General features: G+C 48.1%; 1 protein-coding gene across 3 annotated transcripts in view; it reads right to left on the bottom strand.

Moving 5' to 3' along the window:
- The window catches only part of UGGT2 (UDP-glucose glycoprotein glucosyltransferase 2), a 1,031,439-nt gene that overhangs the window by 1,005,538 nt on the left and 9,752 nt on the right, over positions 1-16,149 (bottom strand). For all 3 annotated transcript variants that reach the window (XM_029604715.1, XM_029604718.1, XM_029604716.1), the window contains exon 2: positions 14,367-14,449. In XM_029604715.1, the coding sequence (XP_029460575.1) occupies positions 14,367-14,449 (83 nt within the window). The remainder of the gene's footprint in view (positions 1-14,366; positions 14,450-16,149) is intronic.

Raw genomic sequence — 16,149 nt, 5'->3', positions numbered from 1 at the left:
ACTATACACACATCTTGAGATCCCACCATACAATGTCACGTATTGATTTATATACTTATTTCCCAACAGGACTTCTTTACTATAGCTCAGGCGCAGACAGAGGCACTAGCAGTTTCGGACCATACCCCAGTCTCCATACGTATACAAATCCCGGGGCAGGATCAACAGTCACGTTTGTGGAGATTTCCATCCTTCCTGAAAGACGAGGCTGCATTTCAAGTCTTTCTAAAGGAAAAATGGAAGAACTACATTCAAGACAACAAACAACATATGGATACGCCGCTTCTTTTCTGGGAAACGGCAAAAGTTATCCTCAGAGGAGAGATAATATCATATGTCCATACCCGAAATAAACGAATAAATCAAGCTATCTTAGAGTTAGAAGCAAAGCTGAAGTGTGCAAAACGTATCTTATCCTCCCAAAATACCAACCAAAGTAGAGAGGAGTTTTATACTATCTTAGGACGCTTGAACACACTTTTGGATATGAGAGCCCGATCTTACCTCTGGAAGGGCCAGCAATCCCTTTTTAAATTTGGCAACAAGCCTAGCCGGTTGCTTGCAAGCCTAACAAAAATTCAAAAGCCCGAACATTCATTGCGCAACTGCAAACACAGTCTGGACGACTGGCGACAAAAGAAAGGGAAATCTGTGCCGCTTTCCAAGACTATTACAGTAATCTTTATCGGTCTGAGATTTCGGAGGGCCAAGAGGAGGAGGAGGATTTTTTCCACACTTTAACTATACCCACTTTAATAGCCGCACAACGGGATTTTTTGAACCGGCCACTTCAGACGTACGAAATCACACAGATAATAGCAGCTGCCCAGCCAGCTAAATCCCCCGGGCCCGATGGGTTTACATATGACTTTTATAAAATTTTATCGCCTTATATCAGCGAGCCTCTGACAAACTACTACAAAACGGGCCTCGCCCATGAGAACTTCCCTACCTCTTTTAATGAAGCCCATATAATTGTGATCCCAAAACCAGGGAAGGACCACACTTCTCCAACTTCATACCGACCTATTACGTTGTTAAATTGTGACTTTAAAATCCTGGCCCGAGTCCTAGCGGAACGTCTAAAGATCTTCCTTCCCTCCCTGATTTCACCCTATCAACGAGCTCCGGCTCGGACCCATCGGGGTCCGAGCCGGAGCCCGAGGCCCAGCGATTCCTCAGGCGGCCCTCCTACCTCTCTGCCTGCACCCGACCCGAATCGCCGCGGAAGGACCGCCCACTCCTGGTGCCTCACATCCGGCACAGAAAGAGGCTTAAAAGAAGCAGGCAAGCCGAGATCTCTCCCTTCTGCGACTGATCGCCGACCGCGCCGACCTGCCGCCCGTGCGTCGCCAGCGGCCGCCCCTCGACCCGACGCACCCTCGCCCCCCGAGCTCGCTGCACCCGGTAGGGGAGACCCATCGGGGTCCGAGCCGGAGCCCGAGGCCCAGCGATTCCTCAGGCGGCCCTCCTACCTCTCTGCCTGCACCCGACCCGAATCGCCGCGGAAGGACCGCCCACTCCTGGTGCCTCACATCCGGCACAGAAAGACACTTAAAAGAAGCAGGCAAGCCCCTGGCGTCTCGCGCCGGGTGTCTCGCGCCGAAGGAGCGCGACTAAGGGGCCTGCATCTTACCCCTTAGTCGTGCTCCTTTGTGTGACAACTTTGTGACTCTATCCTCCCTGTCGCTCCCCCCTACCCTCTCCCTGCCCCCCACACCCCTGCACTAGATACCTCCCATTCACTAGACCTGCCCTCCCCCCTTTAACCTAACCGCTCTGCAACCAACGCATCATCTACTAAAATACTGCTGTATGATCCAAAAACTGTACATGCTTGATCCAGATATGTAGGTTTATAACAAATGCTATTTCTTTATTTCGTTCCTTCCTATCATTTGTATATTGAAAGCCTTGTGAGTGCATACTCCACCTATTTAATCCTTCAACTGTATAATCCCCCCTTAATGTTTCACTCTTGCAGTTTCCTATTTGTACAAGAAAGGGTCTACTGCAAGCACATACTCCAGTTAAACGCTATGTCACATGTAACTGCATAACTCCTCCACCCTGCCTCTAACTCCTACCTTCATCCCCTGTGTGGATTCACAGCAGCCCACCGCACTGTTTCTTCTCTCCCTGCCCCCTCTTACCTACAACCCGACATGTGTCACTCCACAATTCCCATTATTCACCACCCCACCCTACGCAAAACCACCCTTTCCCAAACCCACCCTCTCAACCACCAGAAATCCTTAATCCCCATCTTGATCTCACCCCTCACACAACTCCTAGGCCTAGCAACGCTAGCCATTTCATTATTCGACTCCCAATCGATCCTTAAAAAAGCGCCTATCCTCTACGACATCCTCTCTGACAACAGCCTGGACCTTTGTGCCATCACGGAAACCTGGTTAAGAGACACAGACCAGGTTTTCCTAAACCAACTCCCACAACAAACCTATGATATCTTCTCCATCCCAAGGCCCAAAAAAAGAGGCGGTGGTTTACTCCTAGCAGCTAAAAAATACCTTAACCTAAAACTCCAACCGTCCCAACCCCCCCCACAAACTAGAGATAGGACTCTTCAAATCTACCACCCTACAGGTATGTCTCATCTATGCCCCCCCCCCCCCCCCGGCATACTTGACCACGACCCATCCCCCCTCATAGAATTTATCGTCGACAACCTTAAGCCTGACCGCCCAGCCATCATACTTGGCGACTTCAATCTCCACGTAGACGCCAGCCCGATCACCTCGGCATGTGAAACCCTATTGATCACCCTTAAAGCCCTAGGTTATAGACAGCTCATCACTACACCCACACACAGAGCTGGTCATACCCTTGACCTTCTCTTCGTTAACTCCCACATCTCAGCATCCAACACCCCCTCCACCACCCCCATCCCTTGGTCAGACCACTTCATTGTCAATGCCTCCCCCTCTCTACCAACATCACTACCAACACATCACAATCACAGAACAAAACCATATCCTTTCGTAAAACATGCCCCTCAGAGGAACTTGCCCTTGCACTTGAAAACGCAACCAAGAACCTTGACCTCTCCAATCCAGATACAGCCTTACAATCATGGAATAACATCACAACCACTATAGCTGACGAACTCTGCCCAACTGTACACAAAGAAATCCCCCTTTCACCAAGAGAAAAACAACCCTGGTATACCAACCAGTTAAAGAAGGCAAAGCAGGACCTCAGATCCAAGGAACGCATCTGGCGCAGACAACCCTCTCCTACTCATAAAGCTATATACAAACAGACCCTGCACAACTACCGCCAAGCCACCCTCCAAGCCAAACGTGACTTCTATTCCTCCAAAATTCATTGCTACCAATTCAACCCCAAAGCCCTTTTCTCCTATGTTGCTGATCTCACTAAATCCCCCACCCCCATCACCCACGAAGGAAATACCGACACAAAATGTGAAGAAATCGCAAGGTATTTCCCAAAATCAATAGCATCCTCCAGCGCCTCCCCTCCAAACCCTCCCCCACACTTCCCCCCACCAGCAATACCAGGCACCTCCTCGAGTCCCTTGAACACACCTCCACCCTAGAGATAGAATCTATCCTAAAAAGATGAGACCGGCCTCTCACATAGCAGACTCAATCCCCTCCAAATTCCTCCTCTCCATACCCTCTACTATTGCCAAACCCATAGCAAACATAATTAACTGCTCATTAACCTCCAGCAAAGTCCCAGACCCCCTTAAACTAGCTGTAGTCAAACCCCTCCTAAAAAAAACCCACCCTTGATCCCACGACCCCAGCAAACTACAGACCTATTTCCAACCTCCCTCTCATCTCCAAGATCCTCGAGAAGGTAGTCAACATCCAACTCACTGACTTCCTTGAGGACCACAATATCCTACACCCCTCACAATTTGGCTTCCGTAAAGGTCGCAATACTGAAAATCTCCTTCTAGCTATCTCTGACACTCTCCTCATAGGCATGGACCAAGGGAAATCATACCTCCTGGCCATCCTAGACATCTCTGCCGCCTTTGACACTGTCAACCACCAAATCCTACTTTCCAGGCTGGCAGAAATAGGCGTCACTGGCACTGCTCTATCTTGGTTTTCCTCCTATCTTAACCACAGAGAATACGTTGTACAAATCGATAAAAGTACCTCTTCACATATCCCACTTACACAAGGCGTCCCCCAAGGATCCTTCCTCTCTTCCACACTCTTCAATATCTATCTTCTCCCCCTCTGCCAACTTCTCTCCGACCTAGGGCTGACTTTCTTCCTATATCCTGATGATGTCCAAATCATCATCCCCATTCAAACTACACTCAAGGCATCCCTACAATACTGGGAATCCTGCCTCTCCACCATCAACTCCCTATTGGCCAATCTCCACCTGGCACTCAATGCAGATAAAACTGAAATCCTCGTCATTTCCAACCAACCAGAGCATACCTCACGCCCCACTGCTCCCGCCCCCACTATAACCCACTCACCCACATCTAATGTAAGAGACCTAGGAATCCTACTTGATCAACACCTCAATTTCAAGCCACACATCAAGTCCCTAATAAAAGGAGGCTTCTAAAAATTTCACATACTTAAAAAACTGAAACCACTCCTCCATGCACATGATTTCCGTTTAGTCCTGCAGTCCACTATCCTTTCCAAACTAGATTACTGCAATTCCCTTCTGTTAGGCCTCCCTGCATCTACTATCAAACCCCTACAAATCCTTCAAAATGCGATGGCAAGAATTACCACCAATACCCGTAAGACTGAACAAATAACCCCCATACTAAAGGACCTGCACTGCCTTCCCATACCATACCGTATCAAATATAAAACCCTCACCATTCTGCACAACGCCCTCCACAAAAACAATCCCGCCTGGCTTAAAGACATGCCACACTTCCGTACCTCCAATCGACCCACCAGAAATGCCCTCGCAGGCACCCTGCACACCCCACCTCTCAAAACCGCACACCTCTCCAACACCAGAGAAAGAGCGTTTACCATAGCCGGCCCCACCCTTTGGAATTCACTTCCCCATTACCTTCGACTTGAGCCCTCCTTACAGTCTTTCAAAAAAGGCATCAAGACTTGGCTACTCAGGCAAGCCTACCCAGATACCAATCAAACCTAGCCCACTCCCCATCTTCTCCATCACCGCCCTCCTTCCTTTTTACCCCCCCCCCCCCAGCCACCCCTCTCCCCCCCAGCCCACATTCCCTGCCCCCTGAATTTCCCCCTCCCACTTCTACCCCTTGCACCCGCCTCCCTCCCGCCCCCCCCTTTTGAACTCATCTTTGCCAAAGCCTTAACCCTAACAAGTATTTACGCTATTGATTTAATGTAAATAAGTACCTCGCCTTAACTTATAGTTTTAGAACCCAGTTACAATTATGTTCCTTTTATTATATTGCTCAATTTGATTGTTCCTCTCTCTCCTTCTGCCCTTTCCTTTCTTGCTGCTCTTCCCCTGCCCCCCTCTCACCCTTTTCTTGCCTGCTCCCCCTCTCCCCCACCCCTGTTCATTGTATTTTCCACCTGCTTCAGTTTTTTGTAAACCGGCATGATATGCCCTATGAATGTCGGTATATTAAAAGTTTCATAAATAAAATAAATAAATAAATCAAATGGGGTTTGTCAAGGGTCGACACCCAAACGCGACGATTACAAAATTGCTTACGGCAATGACCATTTGCCAAACGCAGCGTATTCCAGCGATGGTCATAGGCTTTGACTCTGAGAAAGCCTTTGACCGAGTGGCATGGCCATACCTTTTTAGGGTATTGCAGAGGTTCGGCATCCAGGGAGAATTTCTCCACTACATTTCACTACTTTACAAGGACCCGATCTCACGCATTATAGCAAGTAGTTGCAGGTCTGAAGAGATCCTCATAAAACGGGGGGTGAGACAGGGATGCCCCATGTCCCCGTTATTGTACATCCTGGCTCTCGACCCCCTTTTGCGTAAGATTGCTGAGAGCAGGGAGGTGAAGGGATTTGGGGGGCCCAATCATATCTTTAAAATAGCTGCTTTTGCAGGCGATCTTTTAATTTATCTCACTCAGCCCTTGTACTCTCTCCCTGTGGTGCTTGAACTTTTGTCACAATATAGCCTTTTTACTGGTTTAAAAATAAACTATGAAAAATCCGAAGCCCTAGATGTCACAGGAACATTACGGAGAACATGGCCTGACACATTCCCTTTGAGATGGGCAACGGACTCTTTAAAATATCTAGGCATACGTATACCCCAAAAATTGAGAAATTTCTATAAAGCAAATATCCATCCTTTGCTTACATACACGCAAACTACCCTGAAACGGTGGACCTCATTGCCACTATCACTTTTTGGCCGTACCCACCTTTTCAAGATGATAGTACTACCAAAATGGTTGTATACTCTCCAACTAGCTCCTCTATGGATACTAAAGAAAGATCACTACCGCCTTCAAGGTGCCCTGCGCTCCTTTTTATGGAAGGGTAGATGAGCTAGAATACCATTGGCAGTGCTTATGAGACCGAGAGAGCAAGGGGGCCTGGGGTGCCCCAATCTGGAAGTCTACAATTTAGCCTGTGGAGTGAGACATATACGAGACTGGTTCTTTGGGCTTTCCACTCTGACCCCCCTGGCTCACATGTTGGAATGGTATGGTGTCCAAACCTTAAATCCGTTAATTCAACTACCCTCCCACATTACTTGAAAGACCAAATCCTACTACGGATGTGCCGGAAAGCCTGGCACATGCTTTGTAAAAGAGAGAAAAGTCCTAGTCTACAAACACCCTTTCTAACTATCATCGGCCATGAACTCTTTCCACCGGGCACCAGGGGGGGCATCTTTCAGAGATGGAAAACATTGGGCCTCCAGTATATATCTGACTTCTTTGATGGGGGGACGGGAACTCTCCTTTCCTTTCAGGCCCTTCAGAAATGCTTCTCACTTCCGGCGAGTGACCTATTCGCCTATATCCAGGTTACGCATTTCATAAGATCCAGGGGTACGGCCCTGGTGGGGAATCCAGCCATCCACAAATTAAGAGACCTTCTACAAGTGGGGGCCTGTAGTAAGACAAAAATTTCCAGAATCTACAGAGAGTTAAACGCTCAACCAGATACAGACACCCTCACCTCTCTATATTCTAAATGGCAGGAATGGTCCTTGTTTTCTTTAACTTATGGAGAATTTGTGAATTGTTTTAAAGATGTTCCTTTGTTGTCGGAGAATATGCTTTTGCAGGAGACACAGTACAGATTTCTTTGGCAAAGCTATATTACGCCAAAGCGAGCCTTTCAAATGAAGATAACACCTGTGTCTCAATGTCTTAAATGTGGAGACACAAATAGTGACTTTTTCCACTGTTTCTGGGACTGTAAAGCAGTCGCCCACTTCGGGAACCAAATATGCTGAATGTGCTCCCTTTTTATGGGAAAAGTGCTTCCACCGGACCCAAACCTTTGGTTATTCGGCTTAGTGGAATCTGTACATGAACAACTATCAGATCCAGAAAGATTATTTATAGGTCGAGTGGGACTGGTGGGAAAGCGGACAATACTCGCACACTGGTTAACTGCAGACAGGCCTAGTTATGATATATGGTTCCGGAAGATAATCCGATTATGTTCCATGGAGCACGCTATTATTTCCTCAGCGACGCCAAAGAAGTCTGTACGCACTAAGCAAATCTGGGCAGCGGTTACAAGACACGTGACTCCAAAAATTGCTACCCATCCAGACCCATGGAATACAGACCCGATGACACAATAGACAGAGAAAGAGCAACCTTCTACCTACTGGCAAGCAGTACTCCGGACTGTTGCGTGAACTACATACATTCCCGAGTTGGTCTGTTGAACTGAATATAATGCCTCTACCTACACTCTACAATGCTCCATGGAGGGGGGGGGAGGGAAAACATGGGGGGGGAGGGTAGGCTCGGGGGTGGGTTGCAGGGGAAGTTGTTGTATATTGCTCCAAGCAGTTCGGGTTGGTCGGACCCTTGTTGGACACTTTTTTGTTATTTGGTGAATGTTGTATTATTCTGAAACAAAAAACTGAATAAAGACAATTTAAAAAAAAAAAAAAAGGAAAAAAAATTACAAGTCACTAAGCACAACACAATAAATGTTTTAAAAATAAAAGACTGGCTAAGCTGGTACAAGGTGATCAAAGATATTTTGGAACTTTGTCTCATATTTTTTATTTATTTATTTATTTTTTAGCATAGGCACAAAGAAATTAAAGACATATATAATTGATTTTGATACAAGCTAAAAACATTAAGTAATATTATAACAGACTTACAATTCGCACAATGCACTTCTCCATGGAATATAGGTTTTACAATTGACCCTAACTGCTGGGTCAGCTGAGGTTCGGTGTAGCACGGGGAAAACATTCCAATGCTTCACACAATGTAAGGAATTACAAGATGTACACTTGGTGCCGACAGTGAGTCAGTACATTGGAGAAATTACTTACCTAATAATTTCGTTTTCCTTAGTGTAGACAGATGGACTCAGGATCAATGGGTATAGTGTACTCCTGAAGCAGTTGGAGACTGATCAGATTTCAATCTGACATCAGCCCTAGTATATATACTCCTGCAGTAAGTGCAGCTCTTCAATATTCTCCTCGAAAAGCATTGTGGATATATGTATGGCTGAATAATTTGAACAACTTGATTAACTTTATTAATTTGAACTGGTTGAATTGGCAATAGCTGGAGACTGCCAGTGCCCTCAACCGAGAAACATCGACACCCGGTAGGATGGGTGTCCTAGATGAAGGAAAGCATGGCTTACCCGTGAATCACTCGCTCCCGGGAATGTCCCCGGAGAATTCCATAGGTAATGGAAGCCGTGAGTGGGATGCTGAGTCCATCTGTCTACACTAAGGAAAACGAAATTATCAGGTAAGTAATTTCTCCATTTTCTAGCATATAGCAGATGGACTCAGGACCAATGGGATGTATAAAAGCTAGTCCTGAACCGGGTGGGAGGCTGCCCGTGACCCACTTAGTACTGCCCTTGTAAATGCTATGACCTCCCGAGTCTGAACATCCAGGCGGTAAAACCTGGAGGTGGTGTGGATGGAGGACCATGTCGCCGCCCTGCAGATCTCGGCGGGTGACAGCATCTTGGTTTCCGCCCAGGACACTGCCTGGGCTCTAGTAGAATGGGCCTTGACTTGTAAAGGCGGTGGCTTGCCTGCTTCTACGTAGGCCACCTTGATGACTTCTTTGATCCAGCGGGCTATGGTTGCTCGTGAGGGCGCTTCCCCTTGCTTCTTCCTGCTGTGAAGGACGAATATATGGTTTCGTACGGATCCCGACCTTTCCAGGTATCGGACCAGGAGTCTGCCGACGTTGAGATGGCGTAGACTTCGAGTCTCTTCCGAATTCTTATGCTCATTTGGCGATGGAAGCGAGATGAAAGTGAGACACCACTTTGGGGAGGAACGACGGAACTGTGCGTAACTGGATGGTTCCCGGGGTGAGTCTGAGGAACGGCTCTCGGTAGGACAGTGCTTGTAGCTCGGATATACTACAGGCCGAACAGACTGCCAGCAGGAAGGCTGTCTTCAATGTTAATAGTCGGAGAGACAGGCCGCGGAGCGGTCTGAAGGCGGTTCCTGCTAGGAAATCTAGGACCAGCTTGAGATTCCAAAGAGGCACTGGCCACTTCAGGGGTGGTCGAATCTGCTTGACTCCTTTCAGAAAGCGGAAGACATCCGGGTGAGAGGCTATGCTGCCACTCTCGCTCTAGGTTCCGTAGCATGACAATGCGGCCACCTGTACCTTCATGGAGTTGAGAGACAATCCCTTCTTTAGGCCATTCTGCAGGAATTACAAAATCGCAGGGATTTTGACCGAGCGTGGAACGATGTCGCAGTCCTCGCACCAGGCTTCGATAACTCTCCAAATCCTTATGTATGTTAGGGATGTTGAGAACTTGCGTGCTCGGAGTAGGGTGTCAATTACTGCCCCCAAGTATCCGCTCTTCCTTAGGCGAGTCCTCTCAATGGCCAGACCGTAAGAGAGAATCGAGTTGGATTCTCGTGGAGGATCGGTCCTTGTTGGAGTCTCTGTGAGGAAGTAGTGGCAGGGGGCTCCCTGTCAGCAGTCTTCGCATGTCTACGTACCACGGTCTTCTTGACCAGTCCGGGGCCACTAGAAGTACTCGTCCCCTGTAGTGTTCTATCTTGTGGATGATTGCGCCCAATAGGGGCCACAGCGGGAAGGCGTATGACAGAGTCTCCTGTGGCCAGTTCTGTACCAGGGTATCGATTCCCTGGGACTGAGGTTCCCGCCCGCGTCTAAAGAAACTGGGTACTTGGGCATTGGACCGGATTGCCAAGAGGTCCATGGTTGGTGTTCCCCAAAGGTTTGCTATCAATTGGAATGCTGTGGTCGACAGCCTCCATACTCCTGGATACAGACTTTCTCTGCTGAGGTAGTCCGCAGTGACATTATCTTTCCCGGCAACGTGGACGGCCGAGATTTCTTGAAGATTTACTTCCGCCCATGACATTAGGAGGTCTATTTCCAGAGGCATCTGTTGGCTTCTGGTTCCTCCCTGACAGTTGATGTAGGCCACTTTTGTGGCATTGTCCGACATTACTCTGACCGCTTTGTCTCTGAGTCTGTGAACGAACCTTGGGCAGGCTAGTCTGACTGCCCGGGCTTCTAGGCGATTGATGTTCTATCCCAACTCTTCTTCATTCCATTGCCCTTGGGCGGTTAGCTCCTGGCAGTGTGCTCCCCATCCTCATAGGCTGGCATCCGTGGTGAGCAGGATCCAGGTTGGTGAGGATAGTCTCGTTCCCTGGCTCAGATGGGTTTCTTGTAGCCACCATCGTAGTTGGGCTCGAACTCTGTCCGGGAGCTGAAGCCGTACAGTGTAGTTCTGGGACAGTGGATTCCATCGTGATAGTAGTGAGCATTGTAGGGGTCTCATGTGAGCTCGTGCCCATGGCACTACTTCCAGTGTGGATGCCATGAGACTCCCAAGTATTCTAGAGATTGGGAGGGCTGCAGGCAGCTCTTGTTTGTGTTGACCACCCAACTGAGGTTCTCCAGTAGAGTTTTGACTCTGATGGCTTTCCTCTGGGGATTTCGCTCTGCTCAGCCAATCACCTAGATAAGGGTGCACACGGATTCCTTCCTTCCTCAGTGTTGCTGCCACCACCACTATGATCTTGGTGAACGTCCGGGGTGCAGTGGCTAACCCCAAAGGTAATGCCCGGAACTGGTAGTGATGGTCCAGGATCAAGAAGTGTAGAAAATGCTGATGGTCTTGATGGATCGGAATGTGTAGGTAGGCTTCCGACAGATCCAGGGATGTAAAGAACTCTCCCGGTTGTATCGCCCTTATTACCGAATGTAGGGTTTCCATGCGGAAGCAAGGAATCTTCAGGTGACGGTTGACGGCCTTGAGGTCCAGGATGGGCCTGAACGTTCCTTCTCTCTTGGGAACGATAAAATAGATGGAATAATGTACAGTATTTATTTGTTGTGGAGGCACTGGTGTTATAGCCTCTAAGGCTAGCAATCTGGTCAGTGTAGCTTCCACTGCCATCCTCTTGGAAGGGTCGTGGCAGGGAGATTCCACAAGCTTGTCCAGAGGGAGGTGGTGAAAATCCAGGTAATATCCCTCCCGAATGATGGATAGGACCCACTTGTCCAAGGTTATCTCGACCCATCTTTGGTAGAATAGGGCAAGTCTGCCCCCTATGGCTTCTTCCTTTGGATGGGTCGGCTGATTTTCATTGTGGGGTGCGGATGGGGCCGGAGCCCAAGCTGGCTCCCCTTTTGTTGTGCTTGTTCCAAAAGGACTGGCTCCGGCCCACAGGAAGGGCTGCTTGATATGTGCTTCTATATGGGTTGAAGCGCTGTGATCCTCTGCCCCTGTAGGTTCGGGGGAAGGATCGCTGGTTTCTCTTATTCCTGTCCTCCAGTAGCTGCGGCAGTGGGGACTCGCCCCATTTGTTGGCTAGTTTCTCTAGTTCGCTTCCGAACAGGAGTGTTCCCTTGAAAGGAATCCTTGTGAGTCTCGTTTTGGAGGATATGTCGGCCGACCAGTTTCTGAGCCAGATTTGTCTTCTGGCTGCCACGACGGATGACACTCCTCTAGCTGTTGTGCGTACCAGATCAGAAGCGGCGTCCACGAGGAATGATACAGCTGGTTCCAGGGCCTCCCCGGGAGTGTTGTTCCTGGTCTGTGCTAAGCAGGCGCGTGTCACAACGGCACAGCAGGCCGTGATCTGTAAAGACATAGCAGAGACATCAAAGAACTGTTTGAGGATAGATTCCACCGGGATAGTAGTGTGCTTTGAGACCACACAGACCATGGCATCCACTTTCGGACATGCCAGGAGATCTTTGGCGGCTGGGTCCAGAGGGTACATGGCTGCCAGAGCCCGGCCCCCTTTGAATGTAATTTCTGGGGCATCCCATTCCAGGTTAATTAGTTGCTGGACGTCTTGTAATAGTGGGAAATGGCGGGAGGTCTGACGGAGTCCCTCTAATAATGGGTTCGTCTTAGGTTCCCCCGAGGCACTTGTGCCCGGGATAGCAAACTCTTTTAAGCTGTGAGTGACCAGGTCTGGAAGCTCGTCCTTGGTGAAGAAGCGTCTCATGGTTCGGTGGGGCTCTGTCTCCAGAGGGAGTTCCCCTTCCTCCAGGGGTTCTGAATCCTCATCTGAGTTGTCCGTGTCCCCGAAGGTGGGACTTCTGGGCGGTGGGATCACTTCCCTGGGCATAGAGGGTCCTGGCATGTTGAGGTCCTCTGGTGGAGCCTGTGGCCGTATTATAGGAGGCCCTGCTTGCATGTGGACGAAGGTATGCAGACCTTTGAAGAACTCCACCCAAGAGATAGATGCTGGGTCTAGACTAAGGGGCGCCGGGTCCCTGGGGAGCCCTGTTTGAAGGGGGGTCCCGCTGTGCAATGCTAGGTCCGGCGAACTGCTCAAGAGGCTGGAGCCCGGTACCGGCTGGGGCGGGGCCATGAGTAGGATCCCCTAGGGCCTCTTTGCACTGTATACTCATGCTGTGCAGCTCTAATGTGGCATGCTGGGCAAAGGCCCTGAGCTTTGAGTTTATTTTCCAGTGGTGCTAAGACTTGTGTGCGTAAAATACAGTTGTGCGCTCCGGTGTGTGCGTAGGTTTGGTGTGTGCTGTCATGCGCACAGGTCGAAGTTATGTGCCCAGCACAGTAAGCGCATGGCTATGCGTGTCGCTTGTGCGCCCGGTACTTGGGCGCGCGACGTTGTGCGCCCAAGGTATTTGTGAGCACGGCTCGCCTCTGTGTGCACGGATCGAAACGGCGGACAGGGAGGCAAACAGAGCAAAATGCTGACGGCGACCACGCGGACAATATGGCAACCACCTCGGAGGGTCTCCACTTGGGAGAACCCTCGGATCTGACCGGGGTCTAGCCCTGCTAGGGCAGATCAACCCAGTGGCACTGGTCCCGGCTGGTGACCTGTGCGGCTCCTTGAGCTTCGAAGACCAAAGGCTTTTAAATAGATTTCTACCTTACCTTGACTCGGCGCTTCCCGGTCTTGTTCTGGGCAGTCTCCGGCTGCAGGGGAAGAGGGAGAATACCTTCACCGCCGCGCTCGAGGTTGCACCCACTGCCTCTCAGCCTCACCCGATGTCGGGGGCTAGGTCCCCGCCGAGGGTCGGCCGTCTAACAGAGGCTTACCTCCGAGGGATCGCTGAAATCACCTCAGGAAATCTCAACTGGGGGAGGGACCCAAATGGGTGTCACCGCAGGAGAGCAGGGCTCGTCTGTAGAAGTAAGATTTCTTCTTATTTTGGTTTTCTTTGGTAAAATTACTCTAGCGCTGTGCGAGCGTGCATAGAGTCCCTAACTGCTATGGAGACGGAAAATACTGAAGAGCTGCACTTCCTGCAAGGGTATATGTACTAAGACTGACTTCAGATTGAAATCTGATCCGTCTCCAACTGCTATCAGGAGTACACTATACCCATTGGTCCTGAGTCCATCTGCTACATGCTAGGAAATGTACATCAGACCAATACTACTGCTTCCATAAGTCTTTAACACTTTCATTTCCAGAATGCCACCACAATACTTCTACAATTCTGGGAAAAAAAATATCTATGAAGGAACTCAAAGGTCTTCATTTCTAGTGTGTGATACAAGGCACGGATGGATGAAATGGAAGAATGCTATCAGATTGTGGATGCCTGAAATTAGGAAGCTAATGGACATTCTCAAAAGAAATGTCACAAATAGGCTTTTAACAGCAAACTCACCAATTACGCTTTAGCACAGCATACTATATCTTGCTTAATTGATCTATCCCAATATTCATGCACACTAACTTGTACTTACCACCTTCTTTATATATGGTTAATTCTCGGACAGTATCCAAGAACTGCCAAAACTTCTCATTGCCTTCTTCTGCAATAAATTCACTGTTAAAATAAAAATGCAATCACATTTTCAATTATTTTGTCACAAATTAAAAAAAAAAAAAAAAACTTTAAATCCTATAGCAGGCAGGTAGAATTAGTGCTTCAGTAAGGCGATTTAGGGGGGCTCAAGATCTTCAGGACATTTTGGGGCACTAACTAAGGTTGCATTTGCAATCCCAAAGATGAAGGCAAGCAGATTCTACTACTGAACACCAAACTCTGTTGACTAATTAGGTGACACAGAAACATGATGAAAGAAAGACCAAACAGCCAATCTTGTTTGCATATCCATAAAAACTGCTCAGTTCTACAATTCCTACCCCTCTCTCAGAGCTCCTCTGCGCTTGTCCCATGTGATCTTGAAATCAGATACTCTCCTTGTTTCCACCACATGCACCAGAAGGCTCTTCCATGCATACACCACTCTTCTCTGTAAAGAAATATTTCCTTAGATTACACCTCAGTCTACCCCTTTTAACCCTTATCCATGACCCCTTGTTCCAGAGCCTCCTTTCCTTTGAGAGGTCCAACAGATTGGCCAATTCATAGCCCAAGGCCTGGCTTTGGAAGATCCTCTGATCCCCACTATTGAGTTAGGTGGAGGAGCACCTGACTCAGTAGGGGAAGAGATTTCTCTCAGTCCTCTGGTTCAATGACCCCCACTGCAAAGGAGAAATATGTCGGGCCTCACAGCTGAAGAGGCACTAACCGATGATGTCAATGTCGCCACCGCAGGAGAGGAACCCATGACTCAGTGCTCCTTAGTTTCGATGGCGGAAGTGGCAGTGGCAGAGAGCCAAGTATTAGAACATCTGACTGATAGAGGAGTCAGGAGGGGAAGAGCAGAACGTCGGCAAGCCAGGAAGATCAGGGTTACTTGTCTCACAAACAGTTGGGAGTGGGTGAGACCCTTGCACTGTCTGTTAAGTCTACAGTTGTCACTTTAGACTCCCTTTGATCTGGCTCTTGTTAAGCTGGGCATGATCATAGTGAAATGTTCTTCTGATACAAACACTTTGGTCACAAAAGCGGAAGGAGTAGTTGGGAAGGACTGAAGTCTTAGAAAAGGAAGTTAAAGAGACTGAAAATGTGAATGCTACAATGATACAGAACAAGGGTAATAAACAGCAGAGATTGGAGAATTTTGAAAACAGGCTAGATATTAGCAAAGTGTTTCTAGGAATGCATAAGTGGGTTAGTGCCCTTGGCACTTCTTTTATTTTACATTATTCTTGTAAATGATTGGGTAACTATAATGCTATTAACAAAACATTTTTTTTTTTAATGGGAAGAAGTTTAGCTCTATTCTAGTAGTGGACAAAGAGGATGTTATTTTATCCATTGAATTCGGGGTTTCTCAACACAGATTCTCATTTCTTTGTTTTACCTCTGGCTCTCATTTTTACTCTGTACCCTAAATATTGAGAACTAACGATTAATGAGGTCTTGCAGTTTCTATCAACAACTTGTGGACAATGTATTTAATGTTTCCTACTCATATGTTTCTGCAACAAAGTTGCTTGCTTTGTGATTAATAATAAAGAGTAAATTAGAAAATTAAAAAAAAATGTCCATCATATCTCCTCTCCTGCCTTTCTTCAAGGGTATGTTTAGATCTAAGTCTGTCCCCATATGCTTTATAATACAGCCCACTGACCGTTTTAATAGGAAAACTCTGCATCAATTTCATCCAGTTTATA

Source organism: Rhinatrema bivittatum, chromosome 5 (genome assembly GCF_901001135.1).
Source record: "Rhinatrema bivittatum chromosome 5, aRhiBiv1.1, whole genome shotgun sequence".
Classification (NCBI taxonomy): domain Eukaryota; kingdom Metazoa; phylum Chordata; class Amphibia; order Gymnophiona; family Rhinatrematidae; genus Rhinatrema; species Rhinatrema bivittatum.
This window is presented reverse-complemented; position numbering and strand designations above follow the sequence as displayed.